The sequence below is a fragment of the Caretta caretta genome, chromosome 27, assembly GCF_965140235.1.
Source record: "Caretta caretta isolate rCarCar2 chromosome 27, rCarCar1.hap1, whole genome shotgun sequence".
Taxonomy (NCBI): domain Eukaryota; kingdom Metazoa; phylum Chordata; order Testudines; family Cheloniidae; genus Caretta; species Caretta caretta.
In genome coordinates, this window is record NC_134232.1 from 7,258,684 (window position 1) to 7,286,021 (window position 27,338).

A 27,338-nucleotide genomic window follows, 5' to 3' on the forward strand; every position below is an offset into this window, starting at 1 on the left:
TCATGCTCATAACTTGTTCCCAATGTAAGAAGATTGTTCTAGATTTGATTTTGACAAATAGGGAGGAACTGGTTGAAAATTTGAAAGTGTAAGGCAGCTTGGGTGAAAGTGATCATGAAATGAGAGAGTTCATGATTCTAAGGAATAGTAGGAGGGAAAACAGCACAATGAAGATAATGGATTTCAAGAAGGCAGATTTCAGCAGACTTGAGGTGGTAGGTAAGATCCCATGGGAAGCAAGTCTATGGGGAAAAACAGAGTTGGCAGTTTTTCAGAGAAATTTTTATTAGGGCACAAGAGCAAACTATTGCACTGCGTAGGAAAGATAGGAAGTTAAGCAAGAGACTACCTTGGGTTAACCAGGAGATCTTCAATAATCTGAAACTCAAAAAAGGGTCCTACAAAAATTGGAAACTAGGTCAAGTTACAAATGATGAATATAAACAAATAACATAAGTATGTAGGGACAAAATTAGAAAGGCCAAGGCACAAAATGAGATTAAACTAGCTAGAGACATAAAGGGTAACAAGAAAATGTTCTACAAATACATTAGAAGCAAGAGGAAGACCTAGGACAGGGTGGGCCCATTACTCAATGAGCGGGGAAAGAGAATAACAGTAAATGTAGAAATGGGAGATGTGCTGACGTTTTTGTTTCGGTTTTCACCAAAAAGGTTAGTAGTGATTGGATGTGTAACATAGTGAACACCACTGAAAATGAGGTAGGATCTGAGGCTCAAACAGAGAAAAAACAAGTTAAAAAATTACATAAACAAGTTAGATGTCTTCAAGTTGCCAAAGTCTGATGAAATACATCCTAGAGTACTCAAGGAGCTGATTGAGGCGGTATCAGTGCTATTAGCAATTATCTTCAAAAACTAATGGAAGATGGGAGAGATTCCAGAGTACTGGAAGAGGGCAGATATAGTGCCAATCTACACAAAAGGGAATAAGTACAACCCAGTGAATAACAGACCAGTCAGCTTAACTTCAGTACCAAGAAAGATAATGGAGCAAATAATCAAGCAATTAATTTGCAAACACCTTGAAGATAAGGTGATAAGCAACAGTTAGCATGGATTTGTCAAGAATAAATCATGGCAAACCAACCTAATAGCTTTCTTTGGCAGGGTAACGAGTCTTGTGGATGGGGCGAAGCGGTAGATGTGGTAAATCTTGACTTTAGTAAGGCTTTTGATATTGTCTCGCATGACCGTCACATAAACAAACTAGGGAAATACAACTTAGATGGAGCTACTATAAGGTGGGTGCATAACTGGTTGGAAAACCATTCCCAGTGAATAGTTATCAGTGGTTCACAGTCAAGCTGGAAGGGCATAGTGAGTGGGTTCCCCAGCACAGGCGCTGACTTCTAATTTTCCCTGAGGGTGCTCAACCCCTGCTCAGCCCAGGCCCCACCCCCACTCCACCCCCAGCCCCACCCCGACTCCACCCCTTCCCCCAAGACTCCTTCCCACCCCACTCTACCCTCACCCTGCTTCTTCCTTCCCCCTCCCCTGAGTGCACCCCATCCCCACTCCTCCCCCTCCCTCCCAGCACCTCCTACATGCTGCGGAACAGCTGTTCTGGAGCATGCAGAAGGCACTGAGAGGGAGGGGGAGGAGTTGATCTGTAGGGGCTGCTGGCAGGCGTGAGTGGGGTGGGAGGGAGGGAAGCTTCACTGCCGGTGGGTGCTAAGCACCTGCTAATTTTTCTCCAGGGGTGCTCCAGCCCTAGAGCACCCATAGAGTCTGCACCTTCCCAGTTCTGTTCAATATCTTCATAAATTAATTAGATAATGGCATTAGAGAGTACACTTATAAAGTTTGTGGATGACAGCAAGGTGGAAGGGGTTGCAAGTGCTTTGGAGGATAAGATTATAATTCAAAATGATCTGGACAAACTGGAGAAATGCTCTGAAATAAATAGGATAAAATTCAATAAGGATAAATGCACCATACTCCACTTAGGAAGAACAATCAGTTGCGCTCATATAAAATGGAAAATGACTGCCTGGGAAGGAGTACTGTGGAAAGGGATCTGAGGGTTATAGTTGACCACAAGTTAAATATCAGTCAACACCGTAACACTGATGCAAAAAAAGCAAACATCATTCTGTGATGTATTAGCAGGGGTGATGTAAGCAAGACATGAGAAGTAATTCTGCTCTACTCCGCGCTGATTAGGCCTCAATTGGAGTATTATGTCCAGTTCTGGGTGCCACATTTCTGGAAAGATATGGACAAATTGGAGAAAATTCAGAGAAGAGCAACAAAAAATGATTCAAGGTCTAGAAAACATGATCTATGAGGAAAGATTGAAAAAATGGGGTTTGTTTAGTCTGGAGAAGACTGAGAGTGGACCTGATAACAGCTTTCAAGTACACAAAAGGTTGTTACAAGGAGGAGGGTGAAAAATTGTTCTTATTAATCTCTGAGGATAGGACAAGAAGCAATGGGCTTAAATTGCAGTAAGGGAGGTTTAGGCTGGACATTAGGAAAAACTTTGTAAGTGTCAGGGTAGTTAAGCACTGGAATAAATTGCCTAGGGAGGTTGTGGAATCCCTGTCATTGGCGATTTTTAAGAACAGGTTAGACAGACCCGTGTCAGGAATGGTCTAATTGTTATGTCGTCCTGCCTTCAATGCAGAGGATTAGACTATTTGACCTCTTGAGATCCCTTCCAGTCCTACACTTCTATGATTCTATGACCAACAGCGTGTGAAAGATGGGGAAGAGGAACGTAACATTAATGTGTACCTTTTTTATATATGTTATAAACCTTTCATAGAATCATAGAATCATAGAATATCAGGGTTGGAAGAAGGGACCTCAGGAGGTCATCTAGTCCAACCCCCTGCTCAAAAGCAGGACCAATCCCCAATTAAATCATCCCAGCCAGGGCTTTGTCAAGCCTGACCTTAAAAACTTCTAAGGAAGGAGAAAAGGAGTACTTGTGGCACCTTAGAGACTAACCAATTTATTTGAGCATGAGCTTTCGTGAGCTACAGCTCACTTCATCAGATTCCACCACCTCCCTAGGCAACGCATTCCAGTGTTTCACCACCCTCCTAGTGAAAAAGTTTTTCCTAATATCCAATCTAAACCTCCCCCACTGCAACTTGAGACCATTACTCCTTGTCCTGTCCTCTTCCACCATTGAGAATAGTCTAGAACCATCCTCTCTGGAACCACCTCTCAGGTAGTTGAAAGCAGCTATCAAATCCCCCCTCATTCTTCTCTTCTGCAGATTAAACAATCCCAGTTCCCTCAGCCTCTCCTCATAACTCATGTGTTCCAGACCCCTAATCATTTTTGTTGCCCTTCGCTGGACTCTTTCCAATTTATCCACATCCTTCTTGTAGTGTGGGGCCCAAAACTGGACACAGTACTCCAGATGATACCTCACCAATGTTGAATAGAGGGGGACGATCACGTCCCTCGATCTGCTGGCTATGCCCCTACTTATACATCCCAAAATGCCATTGGCCTTCTTGGCAACAAGGGCACACTGCTGACTCATATCCAGCTTCTCGTCCACTGTCACCCCTAGGTCCTAGGACATACAAATTATCAAACTGAGTGCAATTTGAAATTCCTAAGCCATGGCTCAAATCTTTTACAGCTTTCTGTTTGACTTAATTATACATAAGGCTTCTATTTGTCAGGGTTTATTAATTTCATTTTTTTCAGGATTTATTTTAGCAATTTTTAAGTTTCATGTAGAAGTCAAAAAAATCAAGGTTTTTCAGGGCTTTTTCTTTGTATATACTGTAAAGAGTAATAAATAAAAGACAAATTATCCCATCATTTATAGCATAAATGCTAACATGGGAGTTAGGTGGGTGTACACAAAGGGAGAATTTGGCCTTGCAGTGTTCCATAAAATAGTACAGTCCTTTGGAATACAGACCTGCTTAAATCATAGTCATGATTTTTTATACAATTTTAGTGCAACGTGGTTTCCATGTAATCAGGTTCCACTGTAAATTTTAAAATACTGTAATTGAATTTGGAAAGAGAATGTAAATGTTTGATAGAGTAATTAAGTAGTGATATCCCTGTCCAGGATTAGCCTCTGATGGAACTATTCAGATTATTGCAGAAGAAAGCAGAGGGGCCTTGCTATTACTGCTATAATAATACATGCTTAATTAAGTAATAATATAATTCCCTTTGGCTAATAATATTATTCATTACTAAGTGATGATAATAATAAAGTGATAATATCCCTCCCCTAAAGGTCAGAAAAGCATTTTCCAAGGAAGCAAGATTTTGTGTCTGACAGATGAAGTTTCCAGCAACGTCCAGAAAACTGATGTTACACTACTTGTTTTACTGTAGGCACACTGAATATGAGGCCCGCTCCCCTGTTCTGATTGGACCACAGAGTCCATTTGCTTCGTTATGTTGTATATTGTAGGAAATGATGAGAAAGTCAAAAAAAAAAAAAAAAAGCCCCATTCAATTACATCATATAATGGCAGACAGCTAAAAAGTGACAAGTTTTTAAAGTGCTTATATACCAATGCTAGAAGTCCAAATAATAAGATGGGTGAACTAGAGTGCCTCGTATTAAATGAGGATATTGATATAATAGACATCACAGAAACTTGGTGGAATGAGGATAATCAATGGGACACAGTAATACCAGGATACAAAATATATCGGAAGGACAGAACTGGTTGTGCTGGTGGGGAATTGGCACTATATGTGAAAGAAAGCATAGAATCAAATGAAGTAAAAATCTTAAATGAATCAAACTGTACCACAGAATCTCTATGGATTGTAATTCCTTGCTTGAATGATAAGAATATAGCAGTAGGGATATATTACAGGCCACCTGACCAGGATGGTGATAGTGACTGTGAAATGCTCAGGGAGATTAGAGAAGCTATTAAAATAAAAAAACTCAGTAATAAAGGGGGATTTCAATTATCCCCATATTGACTGGGTTCATATCACCTCAGGAAGGGATGCAGAGATAAAGTTTCTTGACACCTTAAATTACTGCTTCTTGGAGCAGCTAATCTTGGAACCCACAAGAGGAGAGGCAATTCTTGATTTATTCCTAAATGGAGCACAGGATCAGGTCCAAGAGGTGACTATAGCTGGACCGCTTGGTAATAGTGACCATAATATAATTGAAAAGAAAAGGAGTACTACTGGCACCTTAGTGGAAATCTATCAACTTCATGAAAAAACTCGTACAGATACAGACAGACATCATCTTCCTTTCCAAATGCAAACAGATGGACATTGAACCAATTTTTTCTAATCTAAGGTGCCACTAGTACTCCTTTTCTTTTTGTGAATACAGACTAACATGGCTGCTACTCTGAAACCTGTCATAGTATAATTAAATCTAACATCCCTGTGGTGGGGAAAACACCACCGCAGCCCAACACTGCAGCATTTAATTTCAGAAATGGGAACGACACAAAAATGAGGAAGTTAGTTAAACAGAAGTTAAAAGGTTCAGCACCAAAAGTAAAATCCCTGCAAGCTGCATGGAAACTTTTTAAAGACATCCTAATAGAGGCTCAACTTAAATGTATACCCCAAATTAAAAAACATAGTAAGAGAACCAAAAAAGAGTCACCATGGCTAAACAACGAAGTAAAAGAAGCAGTGAGCAGCAAAAAGGCATCCTTTAAAAAGTGGAAATTAAATCCTAATGAGGAAAATAGAAAGGAACATAAACTCTGGCAAATGAAGTGTAAAATATCATTAGAAAGGCCAAAAAAGAATTTGAAGAACAGCTAGCCAAAAACTCAAAAAGTAATAGCAAAGAAAATTTTAAGTACAATACATCAGAATCAGGAAGCCTGCTAAACAACCAGTGGGGCCACTGGACAATCGAGATGCTAAAGGAGCACTCAAGGACGATAAGGCCATTGTGGAGAAACTAAATGAACTCTTTGCATCGGTCTTCACGGCTGAAGATGTGAGGGAGATTCCCAAACCTGATGCATTCTTTTTTGGTGACAAATCTGAGGAACTGTCCCAGATTGAACAAGGAGTCAAAGTGGCACTTTAAAGACTAACAGATTTATTTGGGCATGAGAGGGTGTCAATTTCAGGCGAGGCTAAGCTGCTTCTGTAATGAGCCAGCCACTCCCAGTCCCTATTCAAGTCCCAGATAGGGACTGGGAGTGGCTGGCTCATTACAAAAACTGCTTTGCCTCACCTGGAACTGACACCTCCTAATCAGTTATTGGGAGTGGACTACATCCACCCTGATCGAACTGGCCCTGTCAACACTGGTTCTCCACTTGTCAGGTAACTCCCTTCTCTTCATGTGTCAGTATATAATGCCTGCATCTGTAATTTTCACTCCGTGCATCTGAAGAAGTGGGTTTTTTACCCATGAAAGCTTATGCCCAAATAAATCTGTTAGTCTTAAAGGTGCCACCGGACTCCTTGTTGTTTTTGTGGATACAGACTAACATGGCTACCCCCGATACTTGTCCCAAATTGAAGTGTCATTAGAGGAGTATTTTGGAACAAATAGATAAACTAAGCAGTAATAAGTCACCAGGACCAGATGGTATTCACCCAAGAATTCTGAAGAAACTCAGATGTGAAATTGCAGGACTACTGACTGTCGTCTCTAACCTGTCATTTAAATCAGCTTCTGTACCAAATGACTGGAGGATAGCTAACATGACGTCAGTTTTTAAAAAGGGCTCCAGAGGAGACCCCGGCAATTACAGGCCTGTAACCCTGACTTCAGTACTGGGCAAAGTGGTTGAAACTATAGGAAAGAATAAAATTGTCAGACACATAGATTAACATAATTTGTTGGGAAATAGTCAACATGGTTTTTGTAAAGGGAAATCATACCTCACCAATCTACTCAAATTCTTTAAGGGGGGGGGCAACAAGCATGTGGACAAGGGGGATCCAGTGGATATAGTGTATTTAGATTTTCAGAAAGCATTTAATAAGGTCCCTTACCAAAGGCTCTTCGGCAAAGTAAGCAGTCATGGAATAAGAGGGAAGGTTCTCTCATGAATTGGTAACTGGTTAAAAGATAGGAAACAAAGGGTAGGAATAAATGGTCAGTTTTCAGAATGGAGAGAGGTAAATAGTGGTGTCCCCCAGGGGTCTGTACTGGGCCCAGTCCTATTTAGCATATTCATAAATGATCTGGAAAAAGGGGTGAACAGTGAGGTGGCAAAATTTGCAGATGATACAAAACTGGTCAAGATAGTAAAGTCCCAGGCAGACCGCAAAGAGCTACAAACTGATCTCTCAAACTGGGTGACGGGGCAACAAAATGTCAGATGAAATTCAATGTAGATAAATGCAAAGTAATGCACATTGGAAAACATAATCCCAACTATACATATGAAATGATAGGGTCTAAATTAGCTGTTACCACTCAAGAAAGATCTTGGAGTCATTGTGGACAGTTCTCTGAAAACATCCACTCAATGTACAGCGACAGTCAAAAAAGCAAACAGAATGTTAGGAATCATTAAAAAAGGGATAGATAATAAGACTGAAAATATCATATTGCCTCTATATAAATTGATGATACGGCCACATCTTGAATACTGCTTGCAGATGTGGTCACCCCATCTTAAAAAAAAGATATACTGGAATTGGAAAAGGTTCAGAAAAGAGCAATAAAAATGATTGGGGTATGGAACAGCTGCCATATGAGGAGAGATTAATAAGACTGGGACTTTTCAGCTTGGAAAAGAGACGACTAAGGGGGGATATGATAGAGGTCTATAAAATCATGACTGGTATGGAGAAAGTAAATAAGGAAGTGTTATTTACTCCTTCTCATAACACAAGAACTAGGGGCCACCAAATGAAATTAATAGGCAGCAGGTTTAGAACAAACAAAAGGAAGTATTTTTTCATGCAACGCACAGTCAACCTGTGGAACTCCTTGCCAGAGGATGTTGTGAAGGCCAAGACTATAACAAGTTTCAAAAAAGAACTAGTTGAATTCATGGAAGATAGGACCATCAATGGCTATTAGCCAGGATGGACAGGGATGGTGTCCCTAGCCTCTATTTGCCAGAAGCTGGGAATGGGCGACAGGGAATGTATCACTTGATGATTGCCTGTTCTGTTCATTCCCTCTAGGACACCTGGCATTGGCCGCTGTCAGAAAACAGGATACTGGGCTAGATGGACCTTTGATCTGACCCAGTATGGCCGTTCCTATGTAGTGGTGGTTCAAAGAGGTATTGTTGGGGATCAAGGTGTCATTAACCTAATACAATGTCACTGGGGAAATTTTTAGTGGGAGGGTCTAATTTGCTAATTTTGGCAGCGTTAAGTGTCCTGTGAGTGGCATTACAGCAGTGATTCTCAAACTAGGGGTGCCGCTTGTTCAGGGAAAGTCCCTGGCGGGCCGGGCCGGTTTGTTTACCTGCTGCGTCCGCAGGTTCAGCCGATCACGGCTCCCACTGGCCGTGGTTCGCCGCTCCAGGCCAATGGGGGCTGCGGGAAGGTTCTTCTGCCCACAATGTTTCCTGGAGCCCCCATTGGCTGAGAACGGCGAAGCGCGGCCACTGGGAGCTGTGATCGGCTGAACCTGTGGACACGGCCAGTAAACAAACGGGCCCGGCCCACTAGGGGCTTTCCCTGAACAAGCAGCGCCCCTAGTTTGGGAACCACTGCATTACAGCATCAAGGGAAGATTTAAATGTTTGTTTTAAATTGATACCAAAATTTAAAAAGCAAAGTTAAATCAGTTTTAAATATGTGTTAATAAATATACTGTCTATGATATAATAGAGGCAGTCTCAACTCTGGAATTTAATTTGCGTAATCTTAAATAATTACAAAGTTTTTATGCTGCTTTATTTTAACACACATGGGGATATTTTCAAAGACACAACTGGTGGTTAGGCATCTAACTCCCATTCACTTTCAATGGGAGTTAGAGGCTTTCCATATATATCTTTAAAAACCTCCCCCATTGTAGATATAATTCTGTAGTGTGAAGATGAAGATTACAGCAGCGTGAGTCACGCTGTATGATTAACCTCTCTGTGTGTGGGAATCACCTGCTGCCTTTTTTGGCCACATTATGAAATGTTTTAATTAAAAGATCATTTTAGCAATAAACTGTGAAGATGCAGCTGAGGTGCATGCCAGGGTATGCTTCAATCTAAATGTTTGCAGGATTATCTGAAGCATTCCAAACTACAGATCTGGTATACATGGTATTAACTACACTGGTTGAATTTTTTTTAAATAAAGTCTGAACACAATTATTGTGCATTCTAGGTCTGTGCTTCCTACATACAAATAAGGCCAAATTTGGATTATGCCTCTAAGCATTCTGGAAACAAGTATCAGGAATGGTTTATATCTTGATTTACAGATTTGAATAATATGTAAATATGATCTGAATCCAGACATGGAAGGTAATGTCTGAGAGGGGAGTGATTCTAGACAAAGCCAGGACCTCCCAGGCACTGAGCAGTGCAGAGCAAAGTGCACAGCAAATGCTGGTCACCATGCAGAGCAGCCTATAGGAGGGGATCTAGCAGATGTCGGTCTCCATACCTCTGCACACTGCAGAGGTTTCAACAGTAACTTGTGGAGACAATGGCAATTTAACTATTGTTACATTTCACTGCGTAAAATTATAAATCTTGTTGTTTGTCTTAAAGCAAAGGTCCTAAATATTCTGAGGAATTCTGAGTGTAAATGAGTGGGGGGGGATCTATTTAGAAAGGTTATGTTTCTGCATATTATAAGTGGATTTTCTTCTTTGAATTGCCTCTGCATAGTCCCACTTTTGGGGTGCACTGGCTGCTGCTTAGACTAGTGGAATCTGCTTGGTAGCAGCGTCCATTGGAGTACTTTTGCGCCCCCTGCCCCTCCCCTCCAGACTCTGAATGTTCAGGGGTGGGGCTATACAGTGGAGGTATGGCATGACTTGCTAACCCCCTATTTACCTTTCATTGCCTCCCCGAGTCTATAATTGAAATTAGGGCTCAGGGGAAGGTGGGTGTAATGTGTGTGCAGAGGTCATTTTGAAGAACCCCAATTACAGGAGAGTAAACTTAATTTCTTGAATTAATTAAATCAGACATTGCATTCCTTTTTCTCCTACCTGTAGTAGCTCAGCAGTGAGCTACTTACATTTAGTCCCATCAGTTTGCTATTTACAGTCTGCTAAGGTTTGTGTAAAAGCGAAACATAAATCTTATTGACTGGCTGGATTCAGTTTTATTCTGTGTGTTGTGTGCTCTTTGAAAAGGCAGTGTTTATTTTTTAATCTTCTGCCTTTCAACTGTATTATTCTAAATCTAATCATACACCAGGCTTAGACTATTCCATGGTTGCAAAAATATGATCTAAAATGTTAGAGGTACAAAGCACATAAAGTTTAGGATTTTTTTGCTGAGTGTCAGGCAGGGGAATCAGAGAGATGAGTTAAATCTTTTACAATTCTGATTTTTAAAGATTTTTTGGCAAGAATGGAAAAAAAAATCTCTATTATAACATCTTTTCTATTAATAGAAATGACATAATAGACAAGGAACAGCATTTTATGTTTTATTGTACCAATTTATTAAAGCCATATATTTACACTGTATTGTGGATATTCACATTTCTGTATTCATTGCTTGCACTGATGTGAAGCAACAAAACAAAAACAATGGCCGACAGATTCTTGGTGTTTGAGGATTGGTTGCCCTCTCTCCACCCTTGGCCAAGAATGCTCTCCACAGAAGTGCAGAAAGAGCCCCTTGGAGAGGGGGCTTAAAGCTGCATTATGCTCTTTGAAAAGGAGTACTTGAGGCACCTTAGAGACTAACAAATTTATTTGAGCATAAGCTTTCATGAGCAAAGTGAGCTGTAGCTCACGAAAGCTTATGCTCAAATAAATTGGTTAGTCTCTAAGATGCCACAAGTCCTCCTTTTCTTTTTGCGAATACAGGCTAACACGGCTGCTACTCTGAAGCCTGTCATTGTGCGCTTTGCATCAGTTAAGGTGCATTCCACGCCTTTCACTCCAGCAGCAAGATTTGCAGTATAGATCATGTATTTTCAAGGTCAGCAGGGCTTGTTTGAAAGGAGGATCTCTCTGAGATCATTAGGGTAATAGACAGTAAATGGGAAAATTGTCAAGGCAGGTTAATTGTAAAGCCTAATGATTTTGATGTTAGCCCTTTAGAATGAGGAAAAACACCCTTGGCCCTATGTCTGCGCTAAAGTGCTTTAATTTTTTCCCCTGGAGAGCTGAATTGAGCATCTTGTGCATTTAAAAGCAACCTGTGATAAATTATTCCCTTTGTGAAAAAAATCGGCTTTCAGAATCCTGCTATAACATTGGACTGCAGCAAGGGAGTTATACAGTAAATCTGCAGAAAATGGTTCATGCTGCTCCTTCCCCCATAAGCCTTTATGAAATATTGCCGACAAGCAAACATTTAAATGCTCAGAATTAAATGAATGAGCAAACATTCCTTGGCATCTATCTGAATGGAGGAGGGGTAGTTTGTTTTTAAAAAATTAGAAAGTATGCATCAAGCCCTTCTGCAATGGCTTCTCTACATAGAGGCCAGCAATTGATCCTGTAGCACAGGTGGGAGTGTTCTGAACCAGCACTGAGAAGACCTAGGTTAAAACCCTGTTGCTGATGACCTAGGTAGGGGGACGTCATGTTTTATGTAGTTTTCACAGTAAGAAGATATCTTTAAAACTGGTTTTGTACTTTAAAAACTATGACAATCTGTAAATCATAGTATGAATCACCAGATAACTGGTATTGAATGAAATATCAATGTGTCACTTGTTTTGCTTTGCTGATGTTACATATTGGTAGGTTTGAAGGTGAAGAGGTGGGTTTCACACAGGCAGGGACAGGGGATCCAGAGGAAAGGAGAGCATGGTAAACAGACCTGCTGCTGCTCCTTGCTGTCTCCATTTTCAGAAGCCCCTGAGAAGCTGTTGTGTGTTTCAGGAAATGAGTGACTACACAGAGTCCTTCTTGGAGGTTATCTCCAGCTGACAGGTTTTGTGGTTAATGCAAAATATGGTGGTTTGCTTTTTGACTACTTACTTTCAGTAACCTTTACATGGAGATGAAACGTTGTAGACATAAAAAACTTAATGAAGTTGCAGCCTCTCATTCTCTTTAGTAAAGTCGACACAGTCAGGAGTGGCTTCAGCTGCACTGTTTCTCCCTCTGATTGTCAGGCAGGTGCACTTCCACTTCTCCCTGTCTCCCCCTCCCTGACCGTGGGTACCTGTGCTGAGGAACACCAACCCTGGATAAAAACTAGGAAATTAACACAAGCACATACTAGGTTTCATGACAGAGAAGATCGCATCACAACCAACCTTGTCTGCTTAAATAAGAAGTTAAGGGAAATGTCTCCGGCATTCCTTGCCGCTTTATATTGCATCCAACAGTGTTGGTGACATGCTCCACTATTCCATAAGACTTTCACTTCCATCTCCAAGACAGTGAAAAAGTAATATGTATCCCAACTTCATCAAACCTGTCCTCTCAAATAAAACCTTCACAGCAACCTTGGCAATGTTAGAGCGGATTAATTTCCCAAATTCAGGGCATGTGTGACAGTCAGATGTGCTATCTGTTGATTGATACAAGGGGGTAGAAGGTTTACTCTTTTCTGTTAATGTAAGACACGAGGATTTATGCCTCTTACTTCATGGATTATTTGATACTAAAATAGCAACTTTCTTAGACATAAAAACATTAGTTTGTGGTTACTTGGTTATAATTTTTCTCCAAAAATTGTTGTAAAGATTGCCTAGGTGTAGAGGAGGATGGATCCAAAAAACAGTACTAGTTAAAAATGCTTCTTCTGCAGTAAGATGTGCCACCTGCAAAATGCAGAGTGTTGAGGTAGAATGGCTTTGTTGGCCTTCACTAGCAATGAATTGCTTTACTCACTTTTGGCTTCACCAGTAAGAAGTATTACAGCCATTCCAAATGCCTGCTGATAACACCTTTCATAGAATATCAGGGTTGGAAGGGACCTCAGGAGGTCATCTAGTCCAACCCCCTGCTCAAAGCAGGACCAAGCCCCAATTTTTGCCCCAGATCCCAAATGGCCCCCTCAAGGATTGAACTCACAACCCTGGGTTTAACAGGCCAATGCTCAAACCACTGAGCTGTTGCTCCTCCCGTTTATACTAGAGCCGATCAAAACATTTTCACAGGGGAAAATGCAGTTAGTTGAATTAACATTTTCTGCATGAAAAGACAGATTTCAGCAGAATTTTCCTTCATGAAGAACAAAACGTTTTGGTTTGGTTTGGCCATTTGAAATGGCTCAAACTATTTAGTTTAGCTCAGTTAAAACCCCCTTTTGCTATCAGTGCGAACAAAGTATAACAGCTTTAAGATAGTTTTGTTTTGGTTGCATTGTACAAGAGGACAAGCTCAGATTATCTGGCTATGTCCACATGGTGGTTAAGGGGGTTTTCAATGGAGTTCAGTGGAGCTGAGCTAACAGTTGAAAAACACACCTTTTTGCTCTTGTTGACACGGCCTTTATTTGTAATAAGTCTCTGAGATATAAATGCAAGCCCAATGGTCATATAAACTCTCTTTTTTCTGTGTGAGCACTCTAGCCTTCGAATTCATTATAAGTGATGTCATAACCATAGTTGTATTGCCATCTAGCCCTAAATTGTATGTTCTTTCCCTGTGTTTCTTCTTTACAGTACGCTTTGCACCTTATAGACCTCCAGACATCTCCCTGAAACCACTGCTCTTTGAGGTGCCAAGCATCACCACAGAGTCTGTGTTTGTCGGACGGGACTGGGTGTTCCATGAGATAGATGCACAGTTGCAGAGTGCCAATGCCAGTGTGAACAGAGGTGTGGTGATTGTTGGGAACATTGGCTTTGGTAAAACTGCCATTATCTCCAGACTGGTTGCTCTCAGCTGCCATGGCACACGAATGAGACAGATTGCCTCTGATAGCCCACATGCCTCCCCAAAACGTAAGTACTGTTATACAGAAAGAGCTCTGAAATGCATGAATCTCATACGTTTATGTGTTTAGCACTTTTCACCCACAAGGATCCCATTACCACTTCTTCCCCTCCCCCAATAGACCAGTTCAGAGATTGTTGCCAAACCTGCCATCTTGGGGCCACCTGTCATGGTTTACTGTTCATGTGCCAGACCTGGACAATGTGGAGCATGACCTGGTTCCTGCCAGCTGAGGCTCCCTGAGGAATCAGGCTGCCTTTTCTGCTGTTGGCCCCTGGCTTGGGCACATCATGGGTTCTCCCACTGGCATGCTTAATGGGAAACCTCCATCTGTTATTTCCTAACTTGTTACTGCAACACACATTTATGCTGGATACATCACCTATTCCTTCCTGTACAATTGGTCTATCCCCCTCCATTCTGGTAGAGCAGCTTGGGGTGGGTCACACACCACATCTTGAGCCTGGCAACTGCTTTTCCTCCTTCACAACAGCATAAATCACTTAGCCCTCCACTGAAATGCAGCCACCTTGCAGGTAGAAAGCAACAATAGCTTAATACCACACACAGGACAATTATAAGGGTAAAACAGGAATGAAGGAATACTCTATCCTACTGAAATTATAGTTAAATCCCTTGTTGGACAAATGCTGTTTGCTAGAATGAAATATTCTCATCCACATATAAGCATCTGAAATGAGACAAATTGTTGGTTTTCTGAAATATTGAATGTCACCTTCTAGAGCAAAATGGACAATGTGTAATGAAAGGCAGGGTTTGTTTATGTATTTTAACTAAAGCCTGCAATGCACCTGCTGGATGATTCTCTCAGTCTATTTAGAGAGATTGTGAGGGAGATTACAGAGGCTATAGTTTAAATGTTTTCAAACTAAAAACCACACACACAGTTGAGACCTGGAGGCTTTGAATAGGAAAATGTTCTACAGTCCTCACATGCAAAGCACAGAAAAGAGATCCTTGTACAAACCAAACACATACAGGCTTTCAGTTCTTACTCCAGCACTTCCTTGAAGTAGCAGTAAATTGGATAGAGCCCCAGCTCTAAATTCTGGGAAATAAGTGAATCACAAATTGTGGCTGGGGTTATTTGTTTAATAAGGAGCTCTGAGCTCCTCAGAATAAGAAATAACACATTTATTCTGGAAAAAGCCATATATAGAATCATAGAAGATTAGGGCTGGAAGAGACCTCAGAAGGTCATCTAGTCCAGCCCCTTGCTCAAAGGAGGACGAACCCCAACTAAATCATCCCAGCCAGGGCTTTGTCAAGCCAGGCCTTAAAAACCTCTAAGGATGGAGATTCCACTGCCTCCCTAGGTAACCCATTCCAGTGCTTCACCACCCTCCTAGTGAAATAGTGTTTCCTAATATCCAACCTAGACTTCCTGCACTGCAACTTGAGATTGTTGTTCCTTGTTCTGTCATCTGCCACCACTGAGAACAGCCTAGCTCCATCTTCTTTGGAACCCCCCTTCAGGTAGTTGAAGGCTGCTATCAAATCCCCCCTCTTCTTTTCTGCAGACTAAATAAACCCAGTTCCCTTAGCCTCTCCTCATAAGTCATGTGCCTCAGTCCCCTAATAATTTTTGTTGCCCTCCACTGAACTCTCTCTAATTTGTCCACATCCTTTCTGTAGTGGGGGGCCACAAAACTGGACGCAGTACTCCAGATGTGGCCTCGCTGGTGCCAAATGGAGGGGAATAATCACTTCCCTCAATCTGCTGGCAATGCTCCTACTAATGCAGTCCAGTATGCCGTTAGCCTTCTTGGCAACAAGGGCACACTGCTGACTCATATCCAGCTTCTCGTCAACTGTAATCCCCAGGTCCTTTTCTGCAGAACTGCCGCTTACCCAGTCGGTCCCCAGCCTGTAGCGGTGCATGGGATTCTTCCATCCTAAGTGCAGGACTCTGCACTTGTCCTTGTTGAACCTCATCAGATTTCTTTTGGCCCAATCCTCCTTTGTCTAGGGCCATCTGTATCCTATCCCTACCCTCCACCATATCTACCTCTCCTCCCAGTTTAGTGTCATCCGTGAACTTGCTGTGGGTGCAATCCATCCCATCATCCAGATCATTGATGAAGATGTTGAACAAAACTGGCCCCAGGACTGACCTGTGGGACACTCCGCTTGATACCGGCTGCCAACTAGACATCGAGCCGTTGATCATTACCCTTTGAGCCTGACAATCTAGCCAGTCCTTAACCTGTTCTTTCATCGCTGAGGGCTGCTTACCTCCTCCCCATACTGTGCTGCCCAGTGAAGCAGTCTGGGAGCTGACCTTGTCTGGGAAGACTGAGGCAAAAAAAGCATTGAGTACTTCAGCTTTTTCCACATCATCTGTCACTAGGTTGCGTCCCCCATTCAGTAAGGGTCCCACACTTTCCCTGACCTTCTTCTTGTTGCTAACATACCTGTAGAAACCCTTCTCATTACTCTTCACATCCCTTGCTAGCTGCAGCTCCAATTGTGCTTTGGCCTTACATCCCTGCGTGCTCTAGCAATATTTTTATACTGCTCCCTATTCATCTGTCCAAGTTTCCACTTCTTGTAAGCTTAGTTTTTGTGTTTAAGCTCACTGAAGATTTCGCTGTTAAGTCAAGCTGGTCGCCTGCCATATTTGCTATTCTTTCTGCACATCGGGATGGTTTGTTCCTGAGCTCTCAATAAGGCTTCTTTAAAATACAGCCAGCTCTCCTGGACTCCTTTCCCCCACATATTAGCCTCCCGGGGATGCTGTCCATCAGTTCCCTGAGGGAGTCAAAGTCTGCTTTTCTGAAATCCAGCATCCATATTCTGGTGCTCTCCTTTCCTCCTTTTGTCAGGATGCTGAACTCGACCATCTCATGGTCACTGCCGCCCAAGTTGCCACCCACTTCTGTTTCCCCTACCAATTCTTCCCTGTTTGGGAGCACGGCCCCTAGTTGGTTCCTCCAGCACTTGCACAGGAAGTTGTCCCCAACGCTCTCTAGAAACTTCCTGGATTGTCTGTGCACTGCTGTTTTGCTCTCCCAGCAGATGTATCTATCTTCATTTATACACATTCAAAAACAAACTCTGTTAATATGTTTAATAACTTAAGTATTGATCAGGTGACCCAAAAGTCCTATAAGAAGTATATTATTGGTGTTAGTGAGCTAGAAATAAGCAAAATCCCACTACAGTTTCTTCATAACTCAGACAGGCAGATAGAGCTGCTGATATGTTCACATGTGCAAAACATGAATTTGTTAATTAAACATATGAATTAAGTATTTAGACAGTGGACGCCACCCTTATTGTTTCTACCAGCAGATAAATGGATCATAGTTTAAATTATTATTTCAAGTCAAGTCAAGGGTACATTATAGCATTCAGGAAAATTCTGTGCTAGTAGGGTCTGTGTTTGAAGAGACTGTTGCTATTAGCAAAAAGAAAAGGAGGACTTGTGGCACCTTAGAGACTAACAAATTTATTTGAGCATAAGCTTTCGTGAGCTACAACTCACTTCATCTGTAGCTCACGAAAGCTTATGCTCAAATAAATTTGTTAGTCTCTAAGATGCCACAAGTACTCCTTTTCTTTTTGCGAATACAGACTAACACGGCTGCTACTCTGAAACCTGTTGCTGTTAGAATACTCTTAAAGTACAATTTTTTTAATCAAAAAAATTTGAAATCAATAACTTCTGGTTGCAAAATAATGTAGTTTGAAAGAGTTAACAGTAAAAACATGCCATATATCTTGACATTTACAGAGGGCTTCTAGTTTGTGCCACATCACTCTACCCAGACAAGCAAATCGGATTAAATGAGATTTAGAATCAGTCATGCTTTAGAGATGATTCCAATATCAAAGAATATCATAGTTGGAAGGGACCTCAGGAGGTCATCTAGTCCAACCCCCTGCTCAAAGCAGGACCAAGCCCCAGTTTTTGCCCCAGATCCCTAAATGGCCCCCTCAAAGATTGAACTCTCAACCCTGGGTTTAGCAGGCCAATGCTCAAACCACTGAGTTATCCCTCCCCCCACAAATCATTACTTTCATGCAGATCCATCCCAACATCCTAATGCTCCTCTGGGTATCATCTCGTACTTCTCTCTTTCTGGTTACTTTACTTGGTTGTGAATTGGGATGTTAGTTACCGGGTTAAACGGTCCCCATTTATACATGTGCTCAAGAAAGGCTCAGGACTAAATTAGAAGAAGCATTTAGATGGGAGGCCTATGGGCAGAAGTAGTAGAGCATTGCCCAACAATATATTTGACTCTATGGAGAGGGGCCACATTATCATGAGTATTAAATTCACTAAATACTGTATGTATTTAATGACTAAGATTAACATGAAGAAAATGAGTAAGATGAGGTTAATCCTTTATCTCTGCTGTCCTTCCTCTGTTAGTTCTGGCAGAAATTTGTTCAGGAGAGTTTCCCCTGAGTGCACCCCTATACTGCTCAGAGTCTTAGACTGCTTACAGAAAATATATTAACCGCTTTAATGGATTGTTAGAAAATACCTTATCGTGTGCTTTGTAATTGTCTCAGTCATGGTTGGCCTGTAGAAATCTGTTACCCTCTTTGTTTGGTACAGATGTGGATGCAAATAGAGAGCTACCCCTTACACAGCCACCTTCTGCTCACTCGTCAATCACGAGTGGAAGCTGCCCTGGAACGCCTGAAATGCGCAGACGCCAAGAAGAGGCCATGCGGAGACTTGCTGCACAGGTATTGAAAGAGTTTCTTGATGACCTTTTCTGGGAATGTGTACTGTTTAATCACTGAAGTTGTCTTAGTATACATCACACAAAAATGTGGATATTGACAGAGGACAGTGAGTATGCAAATGCTTACAAGAGAGAGTATGGGGAAGACCTTCCAGAGCAGTTTTATTACCTGAGAAAAGCTATTTCTCTTTACAATGAAATTCTCAAAACATCAAGAGTTCATCTCGTACTCTGAGGGTTAATCTTTCACAGCCACCAGACGGCATATTAAAGGCTGTAGAACAGGGTTACCATAGTAATTATTCCTCTTTCTTGAAGAATGGAGTGAATTCCAGATGAAATTGCTGAGTAAGTGTCCAGAGCTTGCTTTTGTAAGAGATAATTGCTTGGGTTGCATGACTTCTTGGATGAAGCTGTAGAATGTGAATTGTTGTGCTTTGTGGGATACTTGCACCTTTTTGGGTAACGTCCACATACATAGATCAGAACGCTTTAAAAAGTGATTTGCAAATCAGTTGCTATATTGACTGGAAAGGATTATATATCATGTTACCATAGGCTGACATTTACATCCTGGGTTATATGGTACCTTTAAGATACAGCCCTGCTTTGCTGATGGTGTGAAAGTGGCAAAATATTGCTAAGAACTCTGGGGAGCTTTGCTGGGGAACTTTTTTAAAGGGTGCATGTAGTTTGTGCTTTCCAATTCCCTGCTCCTGCACTGGGGAGGAAAATGTCCAGCAAACTCTTAGTGCTAAATGATTGCCAGCACTTACTTTGCTTGGCTTTTGTACCAGGTATATTGTTGCCCGATATTTGTTTTACATAGCACCCAGATGGCAAGGCAAAGAGTGTGTGATGAATGTCTATATAAATAAATATTAGAACTTTCACAAGTGTTCTCCTCTTCCACATATGGCTCTTGGAAAGGAATGCAACTGCCAGCTCTGCATTGTTCAGCATACATTAGTCATTATGTTCCTTGTATGTTGTACACGTCGCACACTGTCAGAACGGCCAGTAAGAGAGTGTTATCTCTCCCTAAAATATCTCATTTATCGAAAGACTTTTTTCACTGAGTTCTCAAATAATCCTGCTGGGTAGGTATCTGACAAATGGATATATTTTTAGCTCCAATCTGCTCCTTTCCTTAAAAAGAAGATAACTTTACAAAGCCAAAGTGTGCGACTTGGGGCTAGTCTACACTGGCAATGTTAAACCACCTCCACGAGGGGCGTAGCTACCAGCGCTGGTGCACTGTCTACACTGAAACTTGCAGTGCTCGGGGCGGGGAGGGGTTTCACACCCCTGAGCGAGAAAGTTGCAGCGCTGTAAAGTGCCAGAGTAGACAACCCCTTTGTTTCAACTAGTGTGGCACATTCCACTTCACATCCAAAGACTGTGGCTTTACTTTTGGCATTTTAGATCAATGAGGGAGAAAAGAGAAACAAGTCACGGTTTTTAGGCCAAAAAATCTGACCTGCTGTACCTTGGCTATGGCCCCATTTGGAAGGACTTTTAACACCGAATCCATCCTCCGCTGAAAATTTAACCCCCACAAAAAAAAAGAAAAATGGAAAAGCTGATGTGCTATGTACCATCAGACTAACTAAAAGGCAAGGGACCTACGTGACCTCCTATTGTATCAGCTTTGCATCTGTTAGTTTGTTCAGTTGTTAATCTGACAGTAAATCTTATCTTGCCTATTGTAAACATGGACTGATTCCAAAACTAACTAACTAACTGGGTTCCAGAGCATACTGTGTCCTCTCAGAGGTGACCAGTGCTTAAGTTGATTAGTTGACCTTTACGTCTTTGGCAGCATCCATTAAAAAAAAAAAAAACAGCTGATACTTCATGGAAAACTTTGAAAAAGTCTTTTATGAAACAATTCTGGTGACATATCAAAGATTTAATTTCTTTCTTCCATTAGGCCCTAATTCAGAAAAATCCTCTTTTTAGTACATTACAATAACTTCCACAGCCGGTCGTGGAGAATGTCACAGACATCAGAGGGCAGGCCTTATCAAAAACAAGATCTCATGTTAGATAGCAGTTATTAAGAGCTGCTTATTTGGAGTAGCAGGGCAACCAGCATCAAGATATCCTGTGTGCATGTCACTATCCTGAGTAATTTTTAAAGAAATACAGAAAAGAGCTGAGACATTAAATAGCCCTAAGTACTGATATTCCAGCTCTTTGCCGGTGGCAGGTGTGAAGGACGTTGTCAGTATACAGTGTACAAAACAATAAAGAAAAATAACCTGCCCATTATGGAAGTCCATGAATAAAAGAGTAAAGAGCCTTGTTGACATAGGCTACAGAAATCAGGGGTGAAAACATGCCATCAGCATCAACTCTTCCAAATCTCTCCTTCAAATTGACTTCTCCCCTGGAGCTCATAGGTTTTGAGTTTATAATAATAGAGGCAAAAGGCCTGTGATTCCCTCCTCTGGATTTTCCAGTGTGTACTGTCTTCTCTATGGCTGTTTTCAGACTGTGAGCTCTTGGCGGCAGGAGCAGCCTTTATCTTTGGCTTTGTACCAATTTTGATCACATTGGTAGCGTTAAATTACTAATAAAAAGTATCAGAGAGAGCTCCATGTGAGCCTATCATTTATTTTAAGTTTCTTTGCCATACTATTAGGGAGAAGCTTTTCACTGTTCTCTGAGGGAGCAGTTTGAAGTCTTTCATGATTTATAGTCCCTTAGCCATCAGGGAGAAGAAATATCCTTAGAAATAAGCCAATTTAGACAACTAGCAAGCAGATCTATTTCCCATGGAAAACTACCGAAGAAAATGAGTTATTGCGTTCTGAAAGCACTTCCTTCCCCTCAGCACTGCACAGAAGTTACCTGAAATTAAACCCCCCCCCCATAACAAAGCTGTTATCAAAAGCAAAAATTATCAGAAACAATGGGCATTGTCCTGTTCCCATTGAGCTCTGGCAAGACTCCCACTGGGGTCTCTGATTCATCAATCCCGTACTTTGATCATAAAATTGAAACTTTGGCACAGGAATAACTACCATGGAAGGAAAGGTTGCTTCTTTTTGGGGATTTCAGTGATTCCCTGAAGTAATTAAGGAAAACCGAGATCTTAAACCAAATGTAAAGTGTGTTAGAAATATCAAACTATCAAGGTATTTGTTTGGCTCTAAAAACCCTGAATTGCTGTGATCTTTTTTGGAATTTTTCTCTGAAACAGGCTCACTGAATCCATCTAAGCCTTTGCAAGAGGAAACACTGAGATTACCACTCTGTAAGATTCACGAACAGAAATATTGAAAATGTAATGCCACTGTGTATCAGTGTTACACCCTCACTAGGAGTATTGCATTATGTTACCCTCCAAACAGCATCAGTTATAGACGTTTGTGTTTGGAAGGTGATATTGTAGTAAAGAGAGTGCTGGAAGGCTGACATCCCTTGCACAATGGTTAAGATTGGGGTGTTTGGTCTGTGGTGTTAGTAATTTTGGAAGTGGTAAGGCATCTCCCTGCCACTGAACAAGTAGAGGGTTAAATGGCTTAACTATTCATTACCTTGCTTTTTGTGGTTTACTGAAGCTTCTTATGTGTATAGCAACCTTAATTTTCCCAACAAAGATTTTTGTGAATTAATTTCCTAGTTTTCTTTAAATGTAGCATTAAATGGCTCACCTACATGGAAATCAGAACAATCCCTACTTCTCTTCCGCCTCCCCTCCCCCGGCTTCCCTAGCCTGGGAATAACAGCCAATGGCATTAGCAGTCTCAGGCCAGTGAACTTCCCATGATTCTTTGCAGAGGGGCTTTCCTGAGATGAACCATGAGAAGTTTGTCAGACCCCAAGGCCTGGCTCAGTAATGAAGCTCAGAGCACTGCTTGTCAGGGGAGATTGCCTGCCTCATTCCTCCACCCCCCCCTCCCCGATACCCCGCAGTTTTTAAGTGTTGAGATATGGGGAGAAGAGACAGGTGAAGATTGCAGAGAAAGAGAGCAAGGGAAGCTGTATTGACAAATACAGGCATTCAAAAACCCTGGAACAGACTGCTCAGAATCATGAGACTGGCTTGGAAAAATCTTAACCTTTCAAAAAGACACGTGTCTTCATCCGCCTTCTGATTTTTGAGCTTTTGGGTGGATGCCACCCACTCCCAATTTGTACACGATTGTTTCAGGCTCAGAACTCAACCTTGTATGCACGAACAAAAATGGGAGCTGCCCCAGTGGCTGCCAGGTGAAAGATTCCACTCACTTGCCCCAAGCCCCTGGAGGACAAAGGAACTCTATCCCTCTCCACCCCCTGCCCCTCTCACTGTCTTTCTCCTTTCTGGGCCTTGCTTCCCCACCCTGTCTTCTGGGTCAGTCCTGTTCCCCTTTGTGCTCCTCCATAGCGTCTTGTCTTCCACGTGTCCTCCACCTCCCCAATCCCTTTCTCTTCACGTTCTTCCTTCCATCTGTCCACTTCCTCCTCAGTCTCCACCCTGAACACACACCCCAGTGCTGCCTTCTGACGGCGGGGAGGGCTCCCCCTTCCCTGGTAAATTATGTGGGTTTGGGTTTTTATAATACATATTTAATATGAAAATAGGTTTGTAACAAAGCGAATTTCCGAGTTATTTAAGGTTCTGCCTAGTAAGGATGAGCGTCTGCTGGCAGGTCCACAGTGTTGAGGCTACATGTAGTGGGCCAGATCTTCGGTTGGTGGAAGTTGACAGCAGTGGAGCTACAGCAGGTTACGCCAGCTGAGGAGCTAGCCCACTATATGTGAAAATCGAAGGGCACGTACCTGCTGAATCTGTCTGCTGGATGTTGCTGTATAATACCCCCCCCCCCCACTATCTAAGGTCTTGTCTACATGGTGTAGCAATGCTCATTGCAGCGATGGGACTTCTAAACTGCACTGACGTGCTGCACACTAATTGTTCCCTAGTGTGCTTTGACTAGTGTGTTTCAAACGTTTAATGTGCACTAGGGAACTTTTAGTGCACACCTACAGGGTCTACGTGGACCAATTAATGCACAACATATGGATGCGCTTTAGCAATCACACCTATGTAGTGTGCAATGTCGCGCTGTATAGTTGAGCCCTAGGTGTCACACTACAGTTACAGCATGGGAGATAGGGGTTGTGAACTCATGGAAAAAGAGTAGAGAGGAAGGGCAGAAAGGCCTGGAGTCCATTATAAAAACAAAATCTAAGATCCCATAAAAAGCACATTAATGTGATTTATGTTTAGCATGAATTTCTTTATGAAGTTCCAGTTTTAACAGTTAGATGAAATAGTGACCATAACATCTACTTTTCAGGGCATGAAGACATCTGTCTAACACCCTCATGTTGTGGTCTAACCAGCCCTAAATCCTGTCTATGTTTGGAGTCCAGGTTTATAATCCTTTGTCTGCACCATCTATTGGTCTTAGACAGATTTTTTTCTTTTTTTCCCCCCTTGCTTTGTGTGTGTACTTCTTTCTCCATTGAAACACTTTTCTACCTAACTTCCTCTGGCCAGGAGGGGCCTCCACCAACCATCACCCAAAAACCAAACCATCACACTAATATTTAGCTGTTTTCCAAAATTCAGTGAGAAGTTCAGTGTTGCTTTCCTAGGTCCAGGTGGTGCTGTGTAAAGGTATAAATAGGATTTGCATGCTTGCAGTGGTTTTCAACATGTGGTCTGCAGACCCCTGGGGCTCCCCCAGACTATGTCTAAGCGGCTAGAGAAAGGTGACTATGAAAATAAAGTTTCAGATCCCAGAAAAGGCATTCTGTTTTTCTGATCAATCAGAAGTACGTGAATACCCCACGTACAGGTCAAAACCCGTAAGGGTTGTTGTTACCATAGAAGTCCGCAGTTTAGTGCCCTCGGGGCGGCTCTACCAAGTTTGCCGCCCCAAGACGTCACCGCCGAATTGCTGCTACCGCAATAGCAGCGGAGCTGCCGCCAAATGGCCGCCGCGCCCGGAAGAGCCACGGAGCTGCCACCCAAAAGCCGCTGCGGCGGGAAGAGCCGCGGAGCTGCCGCCAAATTGCCGCCGTGGTACACGGACTGCCGCCCGTTCTGAATGCCGCTCCAAGCACCTGCTTGCAAAGCTGGTGCCTGGAGCCAGCCCTGAGCACCCTTTCTCACGTTGTGTCAAATGCAGTGCCGAGCACATGCGACATTTATAGTTGAATTCTGTTCAGTCAGTTTTCTGTGTCAGACTTCTATGGGAGGGGTCCGCAGAGCACAGGTTGAATTTCCAAAGGAGACCGCACCTCCATTCGAAAAGGAAAAAAAGGTTGAAAATCACTGCCCCATGGTGATGTTACCGTAGTTTTTGAAAGTTGATCCCCTAGCTCAGGAAAATGAAACCAATCATGTCCCCCTTGCAAAGGCCAACCCATCTTATTTATACATCTTCTCCCCCCCCCGCCCCCCCACATGCTAGCCCTTCACATCGTCCCAAGGGGGCACCATACATAACTGTAGCTCAGTAGCTCCGTTCCCCATAGTGTTAATACACTTGACCCACAGCATTACTGCTGACTTGGGAGGTCCTTCCCCATGCTCTCCTAGCCAAAAGAAAGAATCATTTATGATTGCTGGGGCACCTGAAAAGAATGGGAATACTCTCCTCTGATGGAGAGGTAGAAGAAGAAATAAAATCCACTGCAGCTGAGACCTGATGCCTTGTAACGCTAATGTGTTTCAGCAGGCGTGTACTAACATCCTCAGCTACGTAGAAATAATGAAAGAACCTTCCCTATAAACAGGGTCCCCACATATATACACAGTCACGAAATAATAAAATACAGTGATGCTGATTTCCATTTCCATTATTAAAACTAAAATATTACTTGGCGAATGGCCTTTTGGCAGGTAAATGGATTATGCTGTATTTACTTCCAAACCATTTTGTGGATTGAAAAAGAGATAAATCCTGTTAGATACTAAAATTTGATTAAAACACAAGTTGGTAGCCTTGTACTAAAAGCAGGGATGCACTGTAGGGATTTGAACATTTTTCTAAGTGTGTCAGAGGTGACAGGCCCTCAATATTGAGATACTTTGGCTGTATAAGAAGACCTAAGACAGAACAGACTCCTCATGTCAATGATGGCACGTTACAAAATTGAACAGACAAATCATGTCTATAGGCATGATGTCAAAGGAATGCTGTCTTGAGTGGAAGATGTTACATGTCACATGAAGTGCCCGAGAACTGCTTAAAATGGCCCATCCTATTAAATAAAATATCTTTCAAAAGTGACATTTCCTAACCCTTCCTTTCTCCCCTTCGTACTCCTTCTCCTTTGAGGTTCATTCTGTCTAGCCTTTCTTTCTTCTTTTTCTCTTACTGGCCATTATTTACTGCCACTCCTAACTCCCCATCCTCCTTTTTCATTTGTCTTCACCTCCCATGTGCTACATAATCTTCCCTTACGTACATCACTGATCTCATTTTTCCTGCTCCGTATTCACCTTCCAAACCTTTCTCTCCTTACTGCTGCATTCCTCTCCTTCCTCTCTCAGCTTTGTTCCTTTACTGAGGTTGCTCCATATTCTTGGAAATATCTTCCTGTTTTTATCTACCAACCACTGTCTCTTTCCTTCTTCAGATGCCTCCTTAAATCCCACCTATACCAGGAAATCTTCCTTCCTCCCTCTAATCTTCTGTAATCCTGCCACCATTTTTAATCTGAACCAAAACCCAATTCAAGTCAAGTAAAATTTAATTATTGTACTGTGCTGTACAGGTCAGATCAAACCAGTGGCTTGACCTTGAAGGTATAGTGCATATAACACACATACACAGAGTGTGGAAAACCCATTCTTCGCTGGGAGAAATGCAGATCTGTGTGTTTTCTCTAACGATCAGGATTGAATGTTCCTGCTGATCCCCACATCCAGAAAAGGGTGACTGAAGAGGGAACAGAATGGAGTGGTGAAGGAGAGAAAGAGTGAGTGGTGACGGTTGTTTCAGGCTGAATGGAAAAAGTGACGGGTGAAGATTGGGCCACAATGGAGAGAGAGGTTGCGGAGGGGGAGGGAGGGAAGCAGAGAGATTGGAGAGGCAAGAATAGAAAAAATGAGCAAAGGAAGATCTCAGTTTTTGTGACACTTACTAGCCAAGAGCAATGTGACTAGTCTGGGTAAGATTTAATGTCAGTATCATAGTAGGAGCCCCAAAACACGCACTCTTGGTAGCCAGGAGGATGATGCACAAAGCATTTCTCACTAATGGAGAAATTAATTGCTCCTTCACCTCACTTCAGGAGTGGCAGCACCTTTCCTATTGGCATTTGGCTACTAGAGTCAGTATTCTAGTTTCTACTTAACGGGTATTTTTTTAAGCCCTGTAATGTGTTAAAAACAAAAAAGGCTACAAAAATTGTGATAATCATATTTCTTTGTGTCAAGATTCCTTCCGCACTCTGAACTCTAGGGTACAGATGTGGAGACCTGCATGAAAGACCCCCTAAGCTTATTTTTACCAGCTTAGGTTAAAAACTTCCCCAAGGTACAAACTTTGCCTTGTCCTTGAACAGAATGCTGCCACCACTAAGCATTTTAAACAAAGAACAGGGAAAGAGCCCACTTGGAGATGTCTTCTCCCAAAATATCCCCCCAAGCCCTACACCCCCTTTCCTGGGGAAGGCTTGATAATAATCCTCACCAATTGGTAC

The 27,338-nt window shown here is 42.2% G+C and overlaps 1 protein-coding gene across 14 annotated transcripts in view; it reads left to right on the plus strand.

The window, feature by feature from the left end:
- The window catches only part of TANC2 (tetratricopeptide repeat, ankyrin repeat and coiled-coil containing 2), a 713,825-nt gene that overhangs the window by 591,079 nt on the left and 95,408 nt on the right, over window positions 1-27,338 (plus strand). For all 14 annotated transcript variants that reach the window (XM_048830451.2, XM_048830452.2, XM_048830456.2 and 11 more), the window contains 2 exons: window positions 13,686-13,967; window positions 18,551-18,684. In XM_048830451.2, coding sequence (XP_048686408.1) covers window positions 13,686-13,967; window positions 18,551-18,684 — 416 coding nt within the window. The remainder of the gene's footprint in view (window positions 1-13,685; window positions 13,968-18,550; window positions 18,685-27,338) is intronic.